At 34.3% G+C, this 24,496-nt stretch overlaps 1 protein-coding gene across 2 annotated transcripts; it reads left to right on the top strand.

The window, feature by feature from the left end:
- Nucleotides 1-18: 18 nt before the first annotated feature.
- On the top strand, nucleotides 19-23,909 carry LOC111515553 (heat shock 70 kDa protein). Of its 2 annotated transcripts, none has more exons than XM_074171445.1 (3): nucleotides 19-142; nucleotides 12,970-13,180; nucleotides 21,853-23,909. In XM_074171445.1, exons 1-3 carry the CDS (start codon nucleotides 95-97, stop codon nucleotides 23,133-23,135), a joined length of 1,542 nt encoding a protein of 513 aa, XP_074027546.1. In that variant the 5' UTR covers nucleotides 19-94; the 3' UTR covers nucleotides 23,136-23,909. The 2 variants fall into 2 exon arrangements, with proteins under 2 accessions (XP_074027546.1, XP_074027545.1); XM_074171444.1 differs by lacking the exon at nucleotides 19-142 and adding an exon at nucleotides 4,828-5,256.
- The last annotated feature ends 587 nt before the right edge of the window (nucleotides 23,910-24,496 follow it).

Raw genomic sequence — 24,496 nt, 5'->3', positions numbered from 1 at the left:
AATCAACATACAGGGCTCCCCAATAGTATCTTTCCACCCCAAATATTTTCAAAACGGATGAAAATAGTACATCTGCCGGACTGAGTCATGGCCGATGAGAAGCCTCTCCCTCAAGATGTGCAGTAGATGTGTAGAAATCTGGGTAAATATTCGTTTTGAGGGCAACCGGCGATTTTGAAAAGAATTTTAAGTGTACTTACGTATTTTGATGCGTAGATTACGAATCCGAACTGTGGCTGCTCATCTTTTTGAGGTTCAACTCAGTACACCTAGAACTTCCCTGTTTAAGACCTCTTTCAGTTGGAGAACTGTGTTTAAGTAGAATAAACTTCCTGATGAGAACGTTTTTCAAATGGATTTATTCTTTAGCGATTCAAATACAACGTAAATTGCTACTTTCCCATAAAAATTGTTTTTTCATAATAATAATAATAATAATAATAATAGCTTTATTGTCCAACAGTTACCCATTTACAGGACAATATAAAATTTTACTCACAATACTTAACTATAAACGAAAAATAAAATGAACAAAAAAGAAAAAATAATTCTAATTACCTACTTCAAGTACATGTTAGCAATTCTGATAATGTTATGAAGGTTAGTGAAGAATAAATCACCATGAGCACAAATGCTATTGAAATTTGGGCACATAACATATATTGGGGAATTGAGCATAATGTTAGTTCTTGCTCTGAGAGGTCTAAAAATGGAATGAGATCGTGAAGCTGGCCGTGGTACATTGAAGTTAATTTGTTTAAGAATTTTAGGACAGTCAACTCTCTCATTCACTAACTTGAATAAAAATATGAGCGACGCACATTTTCTACGATGCTCTAAACCAAGGGTCTCCAAACTTTGAAGCCTTCGGGCCATAATTATTTTTTAAGTTTATTCCAAGGGCCAATTTCTGCCCTTAACTATATTTCTAGACTAGGATAGTCGCAAAGTGCATGACCTAAGCAAACTTACCCTTTTTTTTGCATTTCAATTATTATTGTGTATTATGACACTTAACGACATCTAGTGGCGAGTAGTGGTACTATGTACTATATTTTTCAGCTACCCGCTAGGAGGCATTACGCGTAATTAAATATTTGGAATTGCCGCGTTGGTTCGAGAAAGTTCTGGTTCTAGCTAGTGTATTCCGATCACCTCGAGATGGCAGTGATACTTCCATATAAAAAGGCTTGCGGCGCAACTGCGAGTTAGTCTGCGTAGGAAAGGCGAAGGAAGCGAAACTGTCTATTGTGAAATAAAGTAACACCCGTCAATAAAATTATTTTGATTTGACTTATTGTTTTTATTTGTGATTTGTTGGTATGGAAAAGAAGCGAAAAATCGACAGTGAATGCAGAACGTTCCAAGAAAAATGGAACATGCAGTATTTTGTGATTGAGTCCAGTAATAAGGCGCTATGTCTAATTTGTAATGAAACCATAGCTGTTCTCAAAGACTATAACATTAAACGACACTATGAATCGAAACATCTTCAAAGTTATTCCAAGTATACAGGAAGTTTGCGGAAGAAAAAATTTGAAGCTTTGAAACGCGGATTCAAATCGCAGCAATCTTTGTTTACCAAAGCGAATACTGAACAAGAGTCTGCAACTCGCGCCAGCTTTCGTGTGGCTCTTGAAATCGGAAAACGTGGCAAACCATTCACCGATGGAGAAATGATAAAAGAATGCTTGATTGCAGTAGCCGAAGAAATATGACCCGAAAGGTAAATTTATTTAAAAGTGTCAGTTTGTCAGCAAACACCGTGGCTCGGAGGGTGCAAAACATCGCAGAAAATATATCATCTCAACTGTCTGACAAAAGTGGACATCATGAGTGGTTTTCTCTAGCATTGGATGAGTCAACGGATGTGTCAGATACTGCTCAGGTGTTGCAGTCCTTGTGCGGAAAATGTTTGGATATGTTTGAAGTTCTAAAACTAGTCATATCAGTTGTTAACTTCATCAGATCCACTGGGCTGAATCACCGACAATTCCGCGAGTTTATTCAACAGATTGGAGAAAATGATTTACCATATCATACTGCCGTACGCTGGCTTAGTTGCGGATAAGTCCTTAAGCACTTTTTTGAACTTCGAGCAGATATAGAAATTTTTTTAATTGAGAAGCAGCGCCCTTTTGCCGATTTAGAAAATAGTGAATGGATGTGGAAGTTAGCCTCCTATGTCGATTTGACAAATCATATGAACGAACTGAATTTGAGATTGCAAGAGAAAATCAGCTTCTTCCTGATTTATACACCAATATCAAATCCTTCAGGTAGAAAATAATACTATTTCAATCGCAATTACGTAAAAAATGTTTCACATATTTTGAAACATGTGAAATATTCAGCCACACTACAGAGACTGAATTTCCCGTCAATTTTGCAATCGAAACTTTGAGTGCTTTGAAGATAAATTTTGATACTCCTTTTTCAGATTTTGATGTCATTGCGAATGAAATTAAGCTTAAAATTAGATACTTCAGTTAAGTTTTCTTTGTCATCATTTCTGACGTTAAGTTTTACCTTGCAAGTAAAAAAACCGAGTAATTTTCATTCTGTGTTTTCTTCTTCATCTTATCACAGCAATAGTAACAACAATTAGGTAATCATTGGCTGTCGCGGGCCAGATTGATGACAGTAAATCATTGGCTGTCGCGGGCCGGATTGATGACACTGGCGGGCCGGATTTGGCCCGCGGGCCGTAGTTTGGAGACCCCTGCTCTAAACTAAAAAGTTCCAAACGTTCATATATGACATCATCACTGATACCTCTCTCAGGGTAAGAACCATCTATTCTGAAAAGAAGAAATTTACAAAACTTTCTTTGAACTCTTTCAATGGCTATGTTATGAATCTCATAGAATGGACTCCAGATGATACTTGCATATTATATCTTCGAACGTACGTAGGTGAAATACAACAGCTTCATGGCTTGAATATTATGAAAGTTTCTGCAATGTCTAACCATGAAACCATAAGCTCTGAAAGATTCTGAAACTTTTAGTGAAATATGTCTACTAAATGTTAATTTATGATCGAATATTACCCCTAGGTCTTTGATCTCATTACATCTCAGCAGATCTGAATCCTGTATTACATACAAGAAAAAAAATCTTCAGAGAAGGGTAGTGAATGACGATGATGCGATTAAGTGATTGGTCAAGTCATCGCCAATCCCAGGTTAAGTACCAGATGTTTATCAGCAATGGCCGGAATAAGCCATATGAGCGCATGGAGAATCCTTAAAAACCACAAATTCCACAAAAACCACTAAATTAAACTTGTTCATGAACTTAATGAGGATGATTTTAACCGAAGATAGGAGTTTTGTGAGAGCATGAGTGCGAGTTTAACGCAAAATCCCGAGCTGCTTTATAACATCTGTTTTTCAGACGAAAGCTCATTTTATTTAAATGGTTGCGTAACCGTTACAATTGCCGTTATTGGTCGGATGAAAACCCAAGACAATACGCAGAAATATATACCCAACATCCCCAAAAGTTGAATGTCTGGGCCGGAATATTAGGCAATCATATTAAAGGTCCATTTTTCATTGATGGAAATTTAACCGGTGATTCTTATTTACAACTTCTTGAAGAGGCAATACAACCTCGTATAGTTGAAATAATTGAACAGGATCCAAGATGTCAAGATAAATTTAACCATTTTCAACAAGACGGTGCACCACCCCATTATGCCCAGCAGGTTCGAAATATTTTGAATAATCATTTTGAAGGACAATGGATTGGCAAAAGAAGTCTAATTGAATGGCCAGCACAATCACCAGATTTAACACCACTGGACTACTTTTTGTGGTGATATTCAAAGTCTAAAGTTTATGCTACACAGCCAGCCAATTTGGATGAATTACGTCGTAGAATTATTGATGAATGCCGAGCTATAACTCCTGAGATGTTGAATAATGTAAGAGCAAAATTCGAACAAAATCTTTATTGTTGCATGGAGCAAAATGGCGCACATTTTGAACATTTACTCTAAATTTCCTATGTGAGTTACCCTTATTAGGTGTTACTTTTTTTGTGTGTGCTTTAAAAACAATTATTGGGATTTATTAACCCTAAAACAGTTTTTTAAACTTTTCTGTGTCATCAGCATTCAAGGAAATCAGCAGGTTGTATTCGTTGTGTAGGTAAGATTTTAGTATGATTCACTTTTTTATCAGAAGCATAAAATATCCACGTCAAAAGGCAACCTTCATAAGGAGGTTCAATTTACCTAAAATGTAAGGGTGGTAACCAACCCCCATGTCCCGAAAAAATCTCCTCGTAATAAACAAATAATTCTTACTTTTTTACGAAATCAAATGGACACGTATTAGCACGTATTTGTCATAAAAAGCAAAAATTTATTTTTTTTATGAAAGTTCTGAACGTAAATTTTACCTTAAAACAATTTGATTTATTTGAAGAAGAGTTGAACTCAATAAAATACCTTTTAATCTTCAAATTATCTCGAAAACTAATCGTTACAAAAATTTTCAGAGATGTAAAGGTATTCGAAAGATATTTAAAACAAGGTGCCACTCGACCTACTTTCCCTATCTAAATAAGGGTCGTCGGACGCACCCCTCCGAGGGGGTGCGTACTACAAAAAATCTGATTAGTCTGAAAGGTGTCCCCCTTTAATTAGAAATCGACGTGTCCGAGCTTTTTTTAAAAATCTTACTTTTTTCATTCAAAAACGGCTCTGTTAAGTTTTCCTTGTTACACACTGTATATTCAATGAATAAATATATGTAGAGAGTCAGTACTTCTGTTCTTATGTGGGGAAGTCTTTTCAATAGATTGCAGGATGAATAAATATAGTTTCTCTTTCGCAGAAAAAATAAAGTATAATATTTCAGCGTTGGATAAACATAAAATTCAACTGATTTTTGAAATCTTCTCACTTGAAGAAAGCTACATTATCAGCGAGACAACTTTGGAATATCCCAGATAATTTCAATTCTTCCATCCTTATTATCCCTTTTTTATGACCACCCTAAGAATTTGAATAGATTTAGTCTCATCTATAATGAGTGTAATAAAACTAATACTCTTCAGACAATTCACGTTTTTACCTGTTCGGTGCAAGTGTTTGGGTATAAAACTAGCTATTTAATATTCAACCATCATTTTGCTCCTAGACTTAGCAAACATTTGTAGTATTTTGTGAGTGGGAAGCCTGAAAATGTATCAGAATAATGGGGCAGTGAAAAAGTGTGCACCACGAAAACCAAAAAATATTGAAGTGAGTATAACTTATAAGTATTATATATATATCGGTACATATAAATACTTTAGCACTTTGGTCTATCGATATCATCTGACATTAAAATTGATTTAATTTTCAAAATGTGAAAATGTTGAACTCGAAACTAAATGACGGTTAATGAAAGAACACTGAATTATGTTTGAAAGAACTCCTTGTAGGCATTTTACTTCTATATTAATGCGTTCATAAATATACTGGCAAATTGTGTAAATTAACTTCTTAATCACAAAACTAGAACACATTATTCCAACTCGTTCTTTTTTCCTGACGTTTTCCACACTAGCGATTGGAAAGTTTCCTTTAATTTTTTAGTTACATTTTCATCGTGCATCAACATGTTTCTAAATCGAACTATTTGTGGAATCACTTAAATAAGGTTTCGCGTTGTATGGTATAAAAATGAAGGACTATGTAGATGAAACTCTAAAACTTTCCCCGTTCAAGTGTAAATACTCCATTCTGGAATGGTCCACAATTTGGCAATATATTAATTAGAGTAGTAGATGTTTTACGGTTCACGAAGCGGCTCGTATGTATGTCCCTATACAGGGTGTTCCTCAAACACATGCTAATATTTAAGGAGGTAATTCTTAGACCCATTTCAAGAAAAAAACTTCCTATGGACGTATGTCCTAAACGCCTTAACTTTTGAGATACAGGGTGGCAAAGTTTTCAAAAATAATCAGTTTTTTAATAATAACTGAGATAATTTTGTAGACATCTTTGGCATATTTGGTACATATGTTCCATGCCTCGAGGCGCATTTTCTGATGTACACAAATTTGTATTTTTTCAAACAGTGGCATCCCTACGGGTTTCGCATTGAATATTTTTAGGGAAAAAGTACTACGCCAATGCTTTATTTTCAAAATAAAATCATTTTTGAAATCCTCATTTATTTTTGAGAAAATTTGATCTTCTGGTATTTCTTTGTCCGACGCATGATTTTCACTCAAAAAAATAAAAATCGACAGAAAGCAAATTAAGAAATTAGATCAATTCTAAAATGAATGAGAATCTGAAAATTGCTTCATATCGCATTACCAATTCCCTAATAATATTTGAAAACATAATCTGCAAAAAAATAATTTTTTCACAAAAACGATTTTTATTTTATTTTGTGACAGTAAGTCTAAACGAATAGCACAAATTTGTTAATTAGTAATAATACCAAAACTGATTATAAAAATTGTTGGAAGTGGCCACCTGCACTTAGTATTCATGCTTCCGCCCTTCTACGCATGGAATTACGCACCCGTTCAAATATTCCCGGCGTATTTCGTATAGTTTCACACGAGGCAACTATTCGCTCTTTTAAATCTTCTAAAGTATTAACGGGAGTTTTATACACAAGAGTTTTAAGGTGACCCCATAAAAAAAATCTAAACTGTTGAGATCGGGGGATCTTGCTGGCCATTGCTGAGGTCCTCCGCGACCTATCCAACGATTTCGGACAATTACACTGAAATGAGCAGGGCATCGTGCATGCACCATATTCGATTCCTTAACGCAAGTGGCACATCTTCCAATAACCCAGGTGAGTCTTCTTCGAGAAAGTGCAAATGAGAACGACCATCAAGGCGTCCTGGTAGAAAAAATGGGCCTATTAGATGATCACCTATAATTCCTGCCCATACATTAACCGAAAATTGGTGTTGGAAATGGGTTTCGGTTATTGCATGGGGATTTTCTTCAGCCCACACATGATTGTTATGGAAATTTTGAATGGCATTCCGAGAAAAATTTGCTTCGTCTGTGAACAAAATTTTTGTCTCAAACTGCGGATTTAGTGCAATACTTTGTAGATACCACTGACTGAAGTTCACACGCTGTGGAAAATCTCTGGGGAGTAATGCCTGCACTCTTGAAATATGGTATGGGTATAACAAAAAATCAACCAAAATACGCCAAACAATTTGATGACAAATATCCAGAGTTCTAGCGATCTTCCTCGTACTCGTCTCAGCTGCAATTTCTTGCAGCACCGCTTCCTCAATTTCAGGAGTTCTTACCACACGAGGTCTACCTTCCGGAGTCCCTTTCTTGAAACTACCAGTTTCCCCAAGTCGACGATGAATATTTGAAAAGGTTCGGCTATCTGGTAAGGCACGATTAGGATATCTTTCCTGATAAATGCGCCTGGCTTCTGTTGCATTACCATCGGCAAGGCCAAATACATAATGCATTTGCGCCATTTCCGCATTCGTATAATTTACCATATTCACTGATATTCAGAAAAACAGCGGACTACCAAAATAACTCTTCACTTCAAAATCAATCAAAACGCGCTGTGACAGTTTCTAACACCAACACCTTACTTTAAACCAACATCAATATTAGCTACTGACGTTTGTACATACAGAGAATTCGTTTTTTATTGCTATGGTGGGTACGCTGTTTTTTCTGCTTTTAATCTTCAAAAGAAATCACATATTGACGAACTCCATATTTCCAAGAGGTGCAGTAAATAAATTCTGCTACACGTCATTTATTCCAGGATAACTAAATTTATGTTTTCAAAAATTATTAAGCGGTGCTGCGTTATGACGTAATTTTAATTGAGAACAGTGCATCTGACAACAAACAAATACCTTTTAGATCCTCAATTATTTTGCAACAAATCTGATCTCTTAGTTTGCTTTCAGTCGATGCACGATACCGCATCAGATTTTTAAGGAATTTATCCTTAAGTAAAGCGATTTTTAATTTTTTGAGCGAAAACCATGCGTCGGACAAAGAAAACCCAATCTCCAAAAATGTATGGAGATTTTAAAAATAATTTTTAATTCAAGATAAAGCAGTGGCGTAGTATTTTTTTCGCCAAAAATATACATTTCAAAACTCGTACGTACGCCACTGGCAGAGAAAATTAAGAAAATTGTACATCAGAAAATGCGCCTTGAGGCATGGAACATATGTACCAAATATGCCAAAGATGTCTACAAAATTATCTCAGTTATTATTAAAAAACTGATTATTTTTGAAAACTTTGCCACCCTGTATCTCAAAAGTTGAGGCGTTTAGGACATACGTTCATAGGACGTTTTTTCCTTAAAATGGGTCTAAGAATTACCTCCTTAAATATTAGCATGTGTTTAAGGAACGCCCTGTATATTGAACGAAATGAGATATCGATCTCAAATTTGGCACATTTGTGAAGTACATTAAGGGAACTTTGTGTTTTAAAATCGACGAAAGAATCGATCTTTTTTCCATATTTTTTCTTTATCTACAATAGTTTATTCAGTGATGTTCGAAAACAGATAAATCCAATTTTGCACATCGTCCTCTACAAAATTGGAATATCAAATAACGACCAATATTTTCATCAACAGCGTTACTTTGAACGTAACCCAAAAAAATTGTACCAAAACTTGAATATCCAAACATATTTAAGTTTTTTCTCGTAACCTCAGATTTTTAGAATATTCTCCATAGATTTTGACGGAAAATATCAAAGAAAGGTATGAGACCAAATTTGCTTCACGGGTTTTATAAAAAAACATTATCATTTATTTCGTGACTGTATCGTATTTCCAAAAAATTCAGAGAAATTTGGACAAATTAAATTTTTCTCTGTTGAATGAGTAAGAACTACTGTAAATTTTCTCAGAGCAGATTTCGTTAGCCTCAGTATTTATTTAACACGGGTTATTTTTTGACCGGGTACCTATAACCGTTTTTTTGTCGTGTCTGTCTGTCGTATATCTTTATGTGTGTAACGACTTTAGGAAACACTCTATATTTTGAACTAAATGGAATAATGATTTCAAAAATCTGAAAACTAGAAAATGACTTTCCAAGCATGTGAAAAACGTCTTTTTCAGAATATGCAAAACAAATTTTGATCGGTTTTTTTTTCTACTCGACTAATTACAAAAATTTCCTTCAATTATAGTTTAGAAAATATTTTTGCCATATACCTATGCAATAGTTTCTTCAGTAATGCACAAAGACTGAAAAATTTAATTTCCAATATCTTACTCTATGAAAATGAAAATATCCAAAAAAAAACAATATTTTCATCAAATTTTTCATCGATAGCATCCGATTGAACGTAAAAGGTATTGAAAAAATGCCGAAATTTAAGTCTCTAAACATTATGCTATTGCTGTTTGTTAAACTGTATATTGATTTTTCATTAATAGAAAATTTACAACTAGCGACATCTCAATCTCAGTAGTCAAACTTTTCTTTGTATTTTCCACAGAGTCGTTTGAAGCCCCATAAGAAGAAAATTGAAATTAAAAATGAAATGTTCATTTAACTTTTCCATTACATTCACTGATGATATTAACAGTATAAAATTCGCAAATAACTCAGAAAATATTGAATGGAAATTATACATTTAAATCAGAGAGGTATAATTTATTTGGAATCAATAGATTTAAAAATTGGTGATTATAGCCCAATGATCAAATATATTTGAATTGTTCATCTTCATTGAATTTAGTCTGCAACTAGAAAATTGGTAATTAGGATAGATCTCAACAATATGTGAAATGATGGCTCAGGCAATGTCTAAGAATTTAGGCTCAGGTAAAAATTGTATTCATAATTATCCAGTTGTAATAATAGTCATAATGATTCAAATTACTGTAAAAGCAATTCACAGAATTTGTTTAGACAGTTTAGACACTGCCCTTTATTTAAATTAACATCTAGCGACATCTCAACTTTGGTAGCCGAAGTTCCTATAGTGTTGTGTGAAGCCTCATAAAAGGAAACTATAATTGAAAATTAAATTCTCATTCAACTTTTTCATTATACCAACAGATGACACTGAAATTTAAAATTCGCAAGTATTCAACATCAAATATGGATGAATTAAAATTAACCTGTAATTTACATTAGAGACGTGAAAATTATTAGTGGATAACTTTAGAAGATCAAGAGGAAGATCTTCCTCTTGAAGATGATCACTTGGTTATCGTTGGGAAAAAACTCCAATAATATTCTGATGATCATGATTGGAATTACCTACACGTGAATAGTTTAGAGCCTCCGAATACAAATGAAACTGAACATTGAAATTCCTATTGGAAACATCGGATATCGAGACAAACTATTTTCTTCGACTGTTTTTTGATCAAAGAAAATATTCAACAGCGGTTTTTTGAATTCTCGACATCTGCGTGACTGCCGGTATACAGAGAAATTTAAAAAAATTAAATTGATTCGTAGATCTTGAAGTGTCGTGAAATTTTTAGGGAAAAGGCGATTTAACTTAAGGTAATTCAATTCCGATTTTTTTTATTACGATTCTAAAAAAATAATTATTCTGGAGTGTTTTCGTTTTTTCCTCTATTTCCCAAATATAAGTTACACATGGGCTAAAAAGTCCCGGGCTTGAGGAAGTAAACGCGTTTTTTTGTTCAAAATTGTTTATGTGTTCATAAAATCAATCAATACAATACAATACAATCAATACAAGCATGGAAATCGTCACGTACAACATGTTAAGTTAGGAGTTAGAAAAATAAAGCGGTAAAAATACCTATACATAAAGTACATAAACAAATAATTCGATAGTAGTTGTAGGAGATAATTATATAAACAAAAAAATAGTATGAACAGTAGAATAGTGAACAAGCAAACAATAATGACGTCAAGCAGCCAGATCAGTTTGAAAATATTCATCAACCGAGTAATTAGTATATTATGCAACAATCATGTTATGATGGTTATTAAGACACGAGCATTAACCGGGATACGAAACGAGCCGAAGGCGAGTTTTGTATGGTATATGCGAGTGTATTAATAACCATTACATGAGAGTTGCATACGCTATTTTTTCTAAACCCCATAAATAATGAAAAACTATAAAAATAATTATAAAATAAAGAAAGAAATGAAAACAAAATGACAATAAAAAGATTCGTACCGGCGTCTTGCAAAGCCGTCAAGATCGAAGTCAACTCCTTAGCTCGCTACGCCACGAGGTACCTTAATAAGTTTTGCGAAATTAATAAAATGTATCATGCATATGTCAAATAGAAAAAGTAATTATGACAAAATAAGTATTTAAAAATATAATGTTAGGTAGATATGTACTTACTTTTATAAATAAGTATATTTCATCGGGTGCTTCGTCGATAAACGTTTTTAATTGTTCAGGTGAAAATATTTTTGATTTTTTTCCAACATATCCTTCGGACTTTCGCTTTGATAAAGCTTGTAGCTGCTTATATTTTGAAATGTCTATATTATGGTTGATGTTTATCAACGATTTTATTATTGAGTAATGTGTCCATATACTAGATGATTTCATAGTTTCCATCAATTCTTGAAAATAGGCAATCAAAACATTTTCCGAGAATGTCGAAATATTATTTGTATTTCTCCAGTCCATAAACCGTTGATATAGTTTTTCGTACACTTTCTTAGATTTTTGGGGTAAAAGATTTTTTGTTGCATTTTCTGCTTTCTCCGATATGTGTGGAGGAGTCGATACCTTTTTTCTACACCCGTACTCTAACAATACACTTATATGACCATAATCCCTTTCATAATGATATCCATTATGATACAGATTTTTCATAACGATACAGATTATCAACCAATAGAAACCCATAATTTTTCAATCAAGAATCCTGTTCCTTTTTTTGTGCTAGATTCTAACCTAAGTAACTAATTGCTTTATTTGTCAAAATCATTTTTCATATTACCTACCTATATTATCAAAATGTCTGAAAACAGCGATATAGAGGGAATACCATCGATTCCAATATTTTTAAAAGATCAGATTGATTACAGTTGTTATATTCAATATAAATATAATTAGAATCTCTATAGTTTTCATATATCCATGATAATACCATTAAGTTTGTGTTTTTTTTAAATATGAGTTAAATATGAGTTAACCGGGATACGAAACGAGCCTTCGGCTCGTTTCGTATCCCGGTTAATGCTCGTGTCTTAATAACCATCATTACATGATCGTTGCATAATATACTATTATTGTAGAGAATATTTTTCAGGATATTTTTGAAATTGATCGGATCAGAAATTTTCCTATAATGAATATGGGGAGTTTATTAAATATTTTCATAGACATAATATGAGGTCCGTATGATACAGATGTTAATTTGTGTGTTACACCTGATAATTTTAGCCTACATAGTATTTGACGCTGTTCATCATCATTATTAACTGGATAGATGGAACTGCAAAGATTATTACTTGTGTAGGAATTGTTAATGATACTCGGCCATGGAAAATAGGTCGTTAGGGAAATGGTGTTTTGTGGAATCTTAGAAATACGTACAATCACTTTTTCCCTTTTTTCATTGGCGTTCTGAAATTACACTAAACAACTTTTCAAAGACCTAGAAGAAAACTGCAGAATCATTTGGAGTTTATCGTCATTTAGAGATTATTTACTTTTTTTATATTTTATATGATTTGATGACCATACAATTTGGAGTTTATCGTCATTAAGTCATTATTTACTTCTATTAAGATTTATATGATTTGATGGCCATACAATTTTGACTGTCTTTGTGATAAAAACAAAAATTTACATATTTCTGAAAATCTTTGTGAGTCGATTATAACTTGAAAGATAGTATCACTCTCACCTAGAAAACCATAACCCGCTTCCAACATTCAGAGTAGCTTGTTTGTTACAAAAAATCGTTGAAACTTCAATTCGAATGTTACAGCTCTCACATACGATTATCGTTCCAGGCACCGAGAATATATCCAATTGGAATTGATTTGGGAACGACATATTCCAGCGTTGCTGTTTACCGAGATGGTACAGCTGAGGTAATACCTGACAAAAATGGAGATCGACTCATTCCGTCCATAGTTTTTTTTGATCCGCTCAGTGGAAAACCTACGGTGGGAAAATCTGCAATTAATTTGGGAGTGCGATGTCCTGCCAATTGCCTGAAAGGTGAGTTCTTATTTTGAACGATATTTTGAACATTTTCAATGTCTCGGACGATAGATCCACTTTTCTGACAGTTTTCGTGAAACAAACATTTTTGTAGCCTGAAACTAACTTGCAGAAAATTTCATGAAGATTATAGAAACTAAATTATGTTTGATTTTGAGAACCACTCGAACAGATATGTGTTTATACCACGTTTGAAGTTAGCAAACCCACGTTTAATTGTTGTTTTCGATGGAGGGGAGCCCTTTTAACATTTTTGAACCCATTGCTTCTTTTGAACGGTAATTTTCCCATCAAGAAGCAGTGTAATATCAAAACACGAAATTGTTTTTCATTCGTTGTTTTGAAAATAACAAAAGTGGTGTCACTCTTAGCACAATAACCTGATCCAATACCTGATCTGGACGCATACTGGTCTGGAAGCAGTACACTGGTAGCTAAGTTATAATAATGATGATAATAATAATTTTCATTATCCTGCTCAAAAATGAAACCAGAAATAAGAACACAATTTACTAAGAGAACCACATCCATTGAATTTTTTTTATTATTCAATCATTATTATAGTAATAGTTTTTGTCTAGCAGAAAAGAGTTGAATGTAATTTTGAAACTGGATGGTACTAAAGTTTTTTCAGTGCAAGGGATAGCAAATTGAATAATCTGAGCCCTTTTACATTGGGGGAATTATAAGTCAGTGCATTTTACCAATATGGCATATGAAGGTCTGTCTTACACCTGGTATTAATAGGATGCACATTTTCATTTCTTATGAAACAGTTACGGTTATTGTAATGTCTAGGGAACTAATTTTATAAACCCTTCCGGTAGGTACTACGTTGTTTTTATTACTACAGAAAACATATTCCTACTTTTTATATCTTAAAGGCAACGAGTATTGTGCTGGGCATTGACATATGAACTTGAGTGTGAATAAAGTGTGTAATTGGGAGTTGAGTTCTGTTTGATTACCCTTTCTGAACACTACAAAAAGTTGGCGACGAGGATAATTGGAAGTGCCGTTATTCAAGTCAGTGTTGTTGCAAAAAAAAAACAGTAAGTTTTTTTCAGAAGAAACATGGCTACTATGGGAATACAGTTGGAGTTTAACCCTGAAATAAATGAATGGTCAATTCATTATAAGAGGTTAAATCAGTTTTTTATTGCAAATGCGATTACCTCTGATTCGGTAAAACGCGCAATTCTTTTAAATAGTTTGCATCAAAATGCATATACCTTGCTACAAACTTTGTGTGTTCCGGACAACCCAGAAAATACAGACTTAAAAAACTTGGTAAAAAAACTGGATGAGTACTACACGAAAAAAAGTGTTGTTTTCGTGGAACGATTTAATTTTTACACTGCAGCCAAATTAAAATCGGAGAGTGCACAAAAGTGGTCGTCAAGGTTAAATAAACTAGCCATGAATTGTGAGTTTGACACATCGTTTGATACGAAATTGTGCGATAAGTTTATAACCGGGTATAACCCAGGGAAAGTGAGAAATAAACTGTTTTCTGAAAGAAAAGACGTTACCTATGCTGAAGCGTTAAATATCGCTATAATCGAAGAGTCGGCATTAACGGGAATTATTGAATGTGAAAGTGAAATGAAGCAGGAGCCGAGGGAAGCCGATATAAATTGGATGTCAAAGCGGCGAGCCCCAGCACAAATAAAACATGGTAGAGGCAGTCACTCTTCTCAATCTCAGGCATCAGCATCTCCAGGTTGCTTCAGAGGGAGAAAAGAAGGTGGAGGAAGTGCAAACGAAAGAAATGTAAAGTGTTTTCGGTGTGGTAAGGGTCACTATGCAAATAAGTGCCCGTTTCGTGAGTACATTTGTAATAAATGTTCGATAAAGGGTCATTTGAGTTCTGTCTGTAACAAACAAGGACAACGAGTAAATTTTTTATCGGAATCTTCAACTGTACCAGTAGAGATACAGGATGAAAGTTCGCCGGTGCTTTGTTTAGGACAGGAATCAGATAGACCTATTGTTATTGATATATTTTTATATGATATTTCACTAAAAATGGAACTTGATTCGGGAGCTGCCATTTCGATTTTACCACTTAGTATTTATAGGAAACATTTTATGGATTTTCCGCTGTCGGATACAAACATGACTTTGATAAACTTTTCAGGGGATAAGGTTTTTCCTGTGGGTTTAATTACACTTCAAGTTACCTTTAATTACAATCAACAGTTTCTAGAATTTTGTGTTGTTGATACAAAGGGATCTCCACTGCTTGGGAGAAATTTCATTCGTACATTTAATATGAGTTTTCAAGAAGTTAAATATTTGGAAGAAAAAACAAATGTTGAGTATTTTATGAATAAATTTAAAGCAGTTTTTTCTGACACTCCAGGATGCTTTAATAAATTTCAGTTAAAATTAACATTAAAGCCAAATGCCATTCCAAAATTTTGCAAGCCACGCCCTTTGCCTTTTTCGTTAAAAAATAAAGTTGATGAGGAGATTGAGAGATTATTACAAAACAAAATTATTTCACCAGTTGATTATAGTGAATTTGGCACCCCAATTGTTCCAATTTTGAAACGTGATAATTCAGTTCGAATTTGTGGTGACTACAAAGTCACAGTAAATCCATTTTTGGTGGTGGACAAGTATCCAATACCAAGGATAGACGATTTATTGTCAAAATTGAGTGGAGGTGAAAAATTTTCAAAAATCGATTTGGCGCATGCGTATCAACAAATACCTCTTCATGTGGATTCACGTAAATATACAACAATTTCAACACATAAAGGTTTATTTGTTTATAATTCCTTACCATATGGTATATCATCAGCTCCAGCGCAGTTTCAGCGCATTATGGAACAATTATTTATAAATATACCGGGCGTAGGATGTTTTCTAGATGATATTATAATAACAGGATCTAATGATGAAAAACATTTAGCAAATTTGGAAAAAGTTTTTAAAATTTTACAAGACTGTGGGTTAACATTGAAAAAGGAAAAATGCAAATTTTTTGAGACTAGTGTTTCTTACTTAGGATTGTTGCTCGATAAAGCAGGAGTTCATAAATCTCCTGAGAAACTAAAAGCTATCGAACAAATGCCTATACCAAGTGGTATAACGCAATTAAAATCATTTTTAGGAATGATTACTTACTACAATCGGTTCATACCAAATATGCCGGATATAGTGAACCCCCTGTACAAACTACTGAAAAGAGATATTTCTTGGAATTGGGACTCAAAATGTCAAGAAGCATTTGAAAAAATTAAAAATGTTTTGCTATCTGATACTTTTCTGATTCATTTCGATGCTTCAAATGAAACAATCCTCAGCGTGGATAGTAGTAATTACGGTTTAGGGGCAGTGTTGTCACAACGGTGTAGAGATGGCGTAATGAGACCGGTATGTTTCGCATCTAGAACGTTAACAGAAGCTGAAAAACGTTATTCTCAATTAGATAAGGAGGCCTTAGCAATTGTTTTCGGAGTTAAACGTTTTTATCAATTTTTGTATGGTAGGCATTTTACCTTATTCAGTGATAACAGACCTCTAGTTAGTATTTTTGGGCCTAAAAATGGAATTCCCATCATGGCAGCGAATCGTTTACAAAGATATGCATACTTTTTAAGTGGGTTTGACTTCACTATAAAATACGTGAATACTTCTGAAAATATTGCTGATTTTTTGTCACGCCTACCTGTGGGTGATACTCAAGATTTTAAAGAAAAAACTTTTTCGTGTGAAGATGATTTACTTGAATTTGAAGGTTCCCATGTAACCTTAAATTATTTATCTAGTTGTTCATCTTTACCTATTGATATTATCAAAATGAGACAGGAAACCATTTTGGATCCGGTACTGAGGGACATATTGAGTTATGTAAATGAGGGTTGGCCTTCAAATTCAAATGATCATATAAAAGCTTATTTCAGGAGGAGAAATGAAATAGATTCAGATGAAAATATTTTGCTTTGGGGTCACAGGGTGATTGTTCCTTCCTCATTGCAGGAAGTTATTCTAAAAGAGCTACATAGCAGTCATCTGGGAATTGTAAAAACGAAATCGCTGGCGAGGTCATACGTTTGGTGGCCTACATTGAACAAAGATATAGAAAGGTTAGTAAAAGGTTGTTCCGAGTGTCAGAAAATTCGTAGTGCTCCGGAAAAAACATCATTAAAACCTTGGCCAGTACCCAGTGGAGTATGGCAGCGTATCCATATTGATTTCGTTGGTCCCTTGAGTCAGAAATATTTTTTAGTTGTAACGGATGCTTTCTCAAAATGGCTGGAAGTTTTCCAGATGAGTTCGATTACTTCCAAGGCCACTATCGAAAAACTACGAGAACTTTTTAGCCGTTTTGGTTTACCCGTGATGTTGGTATCCGATAACGGACCTCAGTTAATTTCGGATGAATTTCAGATATTTATGAAATCAAATGGAATTAACCATGTAACTACGCCTCCATACAACCCTGCTTCAAATGGGGCAGCTGAAAATTCAGTAAAGACAGTAAAGCAATTCTTACTTAAAGAAATATCTGAAAATCAACTGAAAAATGTAAATTTATCATTATGTAAGTTTTTATTAAATTATCGGAACACTCCTCACTGTTCTTCTGGTGAAACACCAGCCAAATTATTTTTAGGAAGGTCTCTAAGAAGTCGATTGGATTTAATCATGCCAATACAAAGTAATTCAGTTATTAAAAATCACACCGAAGTGAAAAATAATTTGGTTGCTGCTCAAGAATCAAATAAAAAATTTTACAGGGGAAACAGACAAAATAATTTTTATATAGATCAGATTGTGTATGTTAGGGATTATAGGACTGTAAAATCGCGTTGGTGTAAGGCGCAAATAGAAAAGTTTTTAGGAAAAAATGTGTGTCTTGTTAAGGTATGCAAAACTGATTTTTATTGGAAAAGACATTTCAATCAAATAAGGTATTGCAGTGATAACGATTTTGTTTTAAATTCAGATTACTTTGGAAAACGCTATGATCAAAAAGATAAATTAAGTGAAACTATAAATGCTAGTGTAGAAAATAACAATGATTTGCAATTTTCCACTGATTTGAATCTGTCAGTACAAAAATCCACTGAAAATGAACATTCTGAATCGGTTAACTGTAACCCTCACTTACAACCATCTGATATTGTGAATTCTCCAATAAATCGTCCTACAAGAATAAGAAAAGCTCCTGATAGATTAAAATATTGATTTTTTCTTTGTCGTTCTCATAAATATGAAAATATATTTTTTTTTACATGTTCATATAAACACCAAATAAGGGGAGGAGTGTGTAATGTCTAGGGAACTAATTTTATAAACCCTTCCGGTAGGTACTACGTTGTTTTTATTACTACAGAAAACATATTCATACTTTTTATATCTTAAAGGCAACGAGTATTGTGCTGGGCATTGACATATGAACTTGAGTGTGAATAAAGTGTGTAATTGGGAGTTGAGTTCTGTTTGATTACCCTTTCTGAACACTACAGTTATCATATATAAAAACACAAAATTCGAATATATACAGGCCTGGTAAAGTCAGTATTACTGATTATATTTCTTGAGACTCCTGCTATACATCTTGTGACCTGTTTCTGGGCGACAAAAACATCTTTGTTGCATAAGCATAAGCTCCTCAGAAAGTAATACCATAGATGGGATTCCAGAAACAGCATAATAAGCTGTTTCTGGTCAAAAATTTTACCAAGGTTTTTCAGAAGATAATGTATCTCCTATGCCTGTCAAGTAGTTCTTGTGATGAACAACACAAGCAGAGATGTGAAAAAATAGTTCATTAAAAGTATTTGATTACAAAATACAAATGCATTGTTACTTCACTATTAAAATTAGAAATACCGAGTAGTTTTGAATGAAAGTATTCAAATACAAAATGCAAAATACGTAATTTCAAAATAGATGTTGCAAATGAATACCTTATTACTTATTAAACTGATTTTAATACTAGATTTTGTTCACCGAATGAAAATAGTCGTTCAACAGGTGTAGGTATTATATTTAAGGAAGAGTTTTTTTACATTTGGATACGTGTTCAAGGATCCAAGTATTGTCTTGTAATTTATTGCTTATTTTTTATTTATTTACATCAAGCAAGTGAAGATAACTGGTCATGAGGGGATGTCAACAGGAAGGGGTCTTATCACCCCTTCTTTGGAACATAGTTCTGGATACCCTAATCAATCACCTCAACAGTAATGGATTCTACACAATCGCATATGCAGATGACATAGTTATCATGCAGACCAGGAAAGATCTACGCTTGACAGTAGGATTCCTGACTGACCACTGTCAACTAAGGAAACATCTCCACAGTATGGGGCTACTGGACACACCTCTATGCTGGATGTGTGAATAAGAAGATGAAAGTGTCGGACATCTCCTATGCGAATGTTCGGAGTTATCGTCAATAAGAGAGTGTGAGTTCAGCGTGTCTTGGCCTACATCTGCCGATATAAAGAAGATGTCTCCCAGTGACCTGTTTACCTTCCTGAAAAGGACAGGATGGACGATGGCCTAGGAGGGCAACTCCTCGGGAGGATGCACAATGGGTCAATGGCTCACCCTCCCTACTCTACATAAAGAACTGAGCAAAATCACTAAGAAAACAAAATAATCAACACAAGAACACAGCTCTCAAAAAATACATAGTTTGATTGACGCCATTAACCTAAGATTGTTCTTGGTGACAACATTTAGGATCACATTCAGTGCGTTCATAAATAAAGTCATTTTGGATTTAAAAATGAAAAATAGTAAAAACGAATTAAAAAATGTAACAAAACTATTTTGTGTTTCACAAATATTGAATATTTATGTAAAGTATTTCGAATAAAATACTGAATACATTTCGAAAGAAGTATTTGAAATGTAAAATAAAAGTAGGTATTTTGCATTTTGTGTTCGTACTTGTGATACAGGTATATTCCTGACAGTTCACATCACTGTGGACAGCACAAACGTGCTGGGTTGAATTTTTTGGTGCATCGTCTTTTGACTTTCTCTCTAACACTTGATAGGTTCACAAAAGAAAAACGTACAATACAGGAAATAGCAGCCACTAACGGTTTCCCGAGGGGTATTGTAGATGACATAATTAGGAAAAAGAAGTTCAGGTTAAGAATGAACGAAATCTCGACTTTCAGAAAGAACAAAAACCAAGATAAATACATCTCAGTTCCATACCACCAATATACGAAGAACTTTGGAAAGATTTTTAAGGAACTAGGTATGAAGGTGGTTTTTAAAACAAGTCATACACTGCAGAACCTTTTGGGAAGTCCAAAAGACAAAGTCGAGAATTCGGAAAAGTCTGGAATTTACGAAATTTGAATGTAATAAGGACTGCAATGCAAAATATTATGGACAGACAAAAAGATCTATTAAAGTGAGATATAAGAAACACATAGCACACTTAAAATATGGAAGACCTGAAAAATCAGCAGTCGCCCATCATATTTTGCAACAAAACCATTCCATAGACTTCAGTTCTTTAAGATTAGTTAGACAAGTTAATAACAACAGGCAACTAGATGCCTATGAGAGTGTGGAAATAAGTAAACATAATAATATTATGAATAACGATAACGGACCAATACCAAATAGCATACTATATATAGCTTGTTGAAATAATATTGTTGGGTTTACTGATTACTACAAAAAGACACATTGTAAATATATTCAGATAGGCAATATTGTGAAACTAATTTTATATAGCTGAAAATTGTTCTATATATAGCTGTAACATTTAAACATACATAAGGACATATTGTAAATAATAGAAAGGCCAATTGTAAAATTAATTTAGGGTGGTACACTTGTATGGGTGGTATTACTGATTACCTACCTGTATGATGTACCTGATTAGTATAAGTAGCTTTAGTTTTGAGTAGTTATTAGTTTTATCTTCCTCTTGAAGATGATCACTTGGTGATCGAAACACGTGTCGAGGTGTAAAAATAACGATTTGGTGTTGGGAAAAACTCTAGTAATATTTATTTTGTGTTCGTATTTAAAATACTTTATTTCAAAGAACTCACATCTGTGAATATGAGACAGACGCATCTCAACATTACAAAACCGTTGAGGTGTTACAGTCATTGATTAAGTAGATTGTATCCTGACCAAATGACAGAATATGCATGAGTTAGGTTAGGTTAGGTCTAAAGTGAGCGGGTCTATTCGACCCTCCACCGCAACCCGCAAGGGTTTATTGTGGCTCACATCATTCACACTGGACCAAATAAACACAGTACGTGCTCTGGTGTTTCACATTTTCCAAACAGAAGCGACACATACTGTCTTCCGACAGTCCGAGTCTCTGCATATGATAATTCAAATGACAGTGACCTGCAAGAAGGCCTGTTAGACATCGGAGTTCATTCTTATTGTAGTCCATCAACTGTTTGGTATCATGATTCGAAGGGTGAATAAACGCCTTGGCGTGGGCCAGTCCTGGAAGTTTCTGACAGAACATAAATCTTTTTGCCATCCAGGTATTCAATCTTTGTTTGGCAAAGCCTAAAGCATGAGAATCAGAATATTACAGTATATCAGAGCGTTGTTAGCTCCTTAAAATATTTTCATTGCGAATGTATAAAATTTCAAATTCCTTCTCCTGTTTTCTTTGTTGAAAATGATTATTTGTGTTATTTTTTCAGATGCCAAGAGGATTATCGGCAGGAAATTTGATGACGACTACATCTCAAGAGTCTGCAACCTGAAAACCACAGATTTCATGCTGGCACGTTGGACTGATGACAGCACCGTTTACCAGCTCACAATTGGTGGTAGGAAATCATTCAAAACTCCGGAAGAAGTCATTGCTCACATATTGGTATACTTGAAGCAGATGGCTTCTGAATATTTGAACACAAAGGTGAAAGAAGTGGTAGTTGCAATACCAGCTCACTTCAGCATCTCGCAGAGACTGGCAATGAAAAAAGCCGTTGAGCTGGCAGGTCTGAAGTTACTGAAATTCATTTCAGAGACAAGTGCTGGAGCTTTACATTACATCAGAGATACAAACAAAGTTTCAAAGATATTGGCTTTCGATTGGGGTGGTGGAAAGATTGATGTCTCTGCGATTATTCTGAAAGACAAGATCTTCGAAGTTAAAGCTGTTGCCGGGAACACACTACTAGGAGGGACTGATATAGATGAAAGATTACTGAAATTCCACAGTGGATGTTTCACTAGCCGAATCAAACATAGGCTTATGAAAGGTTGTGTTGACTTGAAACACCAGTTATCTTCTAATTCAGAATATTCTGTCACCATCGACTGCTACGATGGATTAAACGATCTGAATTTGGTACTGAGTAGATCTGAACTAGAAGATATCAATAAAGATATTATTCAAAAAGTAATCAACACAATCGATCTTTGTGTTGATGATGCAGGCTGGACCATAGATTCAATAGATGAGTTAGCGTTACTTGGTGGATCTACAAGAATGCCTAAAATCCGGGAACAGGTCATGACAAAGTTCCCAGGTGTGACAATGAGGTCTGACTTCAATCCAGACGAAGCTGTTGCCGCTGGTGCATGTTTGGAAGCTTTTTGGATCAGAAACCCTTCTAAAAGCAATTGCAAAATGATACATGCTACTCCACTGTCAATTGGTCTTGAATGCTATGGTCACTTCATGGATGTATTTATTGAAAGGAATTCATCTCTACCTGTGAAAAAAAGTAAGAGGTTTCGCACCTCTGAGAACTATCAAGAGAATGTCACTTTCAAAATTTATGAGGGTGATAGAGAAAACTGCCTTCACAACTATAAATTGGGAGAATTCAATATTTATGGCCTGCCTCCCATGAAGGCAGGAGAATTTGAGTTTATTGTGACGTTCGTTATGGATCATAATGGTTTCCTGAAAATAGAAGCATCTGAAGATTCCGATGGAGAAACTAACAACCTCTTGATCAAAACTGTGATTTAGGTTTGTGCCGAATTGAGCCACATTCTCCATTGGAAGAAGCCAGGTCTTTGCGAGACAAAGATTAAACTTTTGAGCAATTGGTCTGTATCAAATAAATTCTGAGGGATAAATGCCACCATCTATTATACGACTTCTCTCTGGAAGAAGCCAGGTCTTTGCGAGACAAAGATGAAACTTTTGAACAATTGATCTTATCAAACAAATCCTGAGGGATAAATGCAACCGTCTGTTATACGACTTTCATCGATTAGAAACCCTCCTGGAAGTAATTGCAAAATGCTTTGGATCAATATGGTTTTGTAAGAGTAGAAGCATCTGAAGATTCCGATGGAGAAACTAACTACCTCTTGATCAAAACTGTGATTTAGGTTTGTGCGGAAGTAAGCCATATTCTTCACTGGAAGAAGCCAGGAGTTTGCGAGATGAAGACGGAACTTTTGAACAATCTGAAGGATAAATGAAACCATTCGACTTGTATCGATTTAAGTTTGTGTCTGATAGGGTTATAGTGAGAGAATCATGGAGTATACTGAAAAACCTTCGGTAACAAACTCTGAAGACATCATGTCGAAATTTCAAGGTGCTTGATGCCTTGGTATTGCCAATACTGAGGAAAAGTGATTTGTTGAAGAGAACGAGATACGAAGATTACTGAAAAATTCGTATTAATGGACATTTACAAAGTTCAAACGAAAACATGGAATGAAGAAAATAATCTTTATAATTTGTGTGTATGAAAATACAAATAAAATTGATTTGTGAAATGTCTTTATTTATTTATACAGTGCTCTACAGGTTACACCCAACTATCGAACAGGGATACACATCAAATCACAATACAATAAAATTACAATAAGTTATAAGGTAAAAACAATACACATAGAATTAGCTGAAGAAAAAAGACCCAATCTCAGAGATGGAACAGTAAAAAATGTCAAACTGACAACTTGCTGAATTGCATTTGACACACATGTATTTCATTAATTCGGACTTCCATTGTCTAATACGATATAAATTGATTTGAAATCCCTGAAAGGATCTGTAAAACATTAAAAAGAGATTAGTTGAGAAAAAATATATCAGGCTAATCTCTTTTTGATTTTTTACAGATTTTTTCAGGGATTTCAAATCAATTCATATCTTATTAGACAATGAAAGTCCGAACTGATAAAATACACCACGAAACATAGTCAACCACCTTCAAACAAACATTTGACACACATGTTATGCAGAGGTGAACGTTTCAGAATATTTGTACGTGGTGTTGGCACATGAAAAGGATCAACCACTCTGGAGGTTGGTCTAGATACATTGAAATCAAGGTTTTGCAGAATATGTACGTCAAGAATCAAATTATTAAC

This window comes from Leptinotarsa decemlineata, unplaced genomic scaffold (assembly GCF_025532065.1).
Source record: "Leptinotarsa decemlineata unplaced genomic scaffold, Ldec_3_MD MMD2_tig00000010_RagTag_RagTag, whole genome shotgun sequence".
In the NCBI taxonomy this organism is placed as follows: Eukaryota; Metazoa; Arthropoda; class Insecta; order Coleoptera; family Chrysomelidae; genus Leptinotarsa; species Leptinotarsa decemlineata.
The sequence above is the reverse complement of the archived record's forward strand: the minus strand, read 5'-3'. Positions and strand labels throughout refer to the sequence as shown.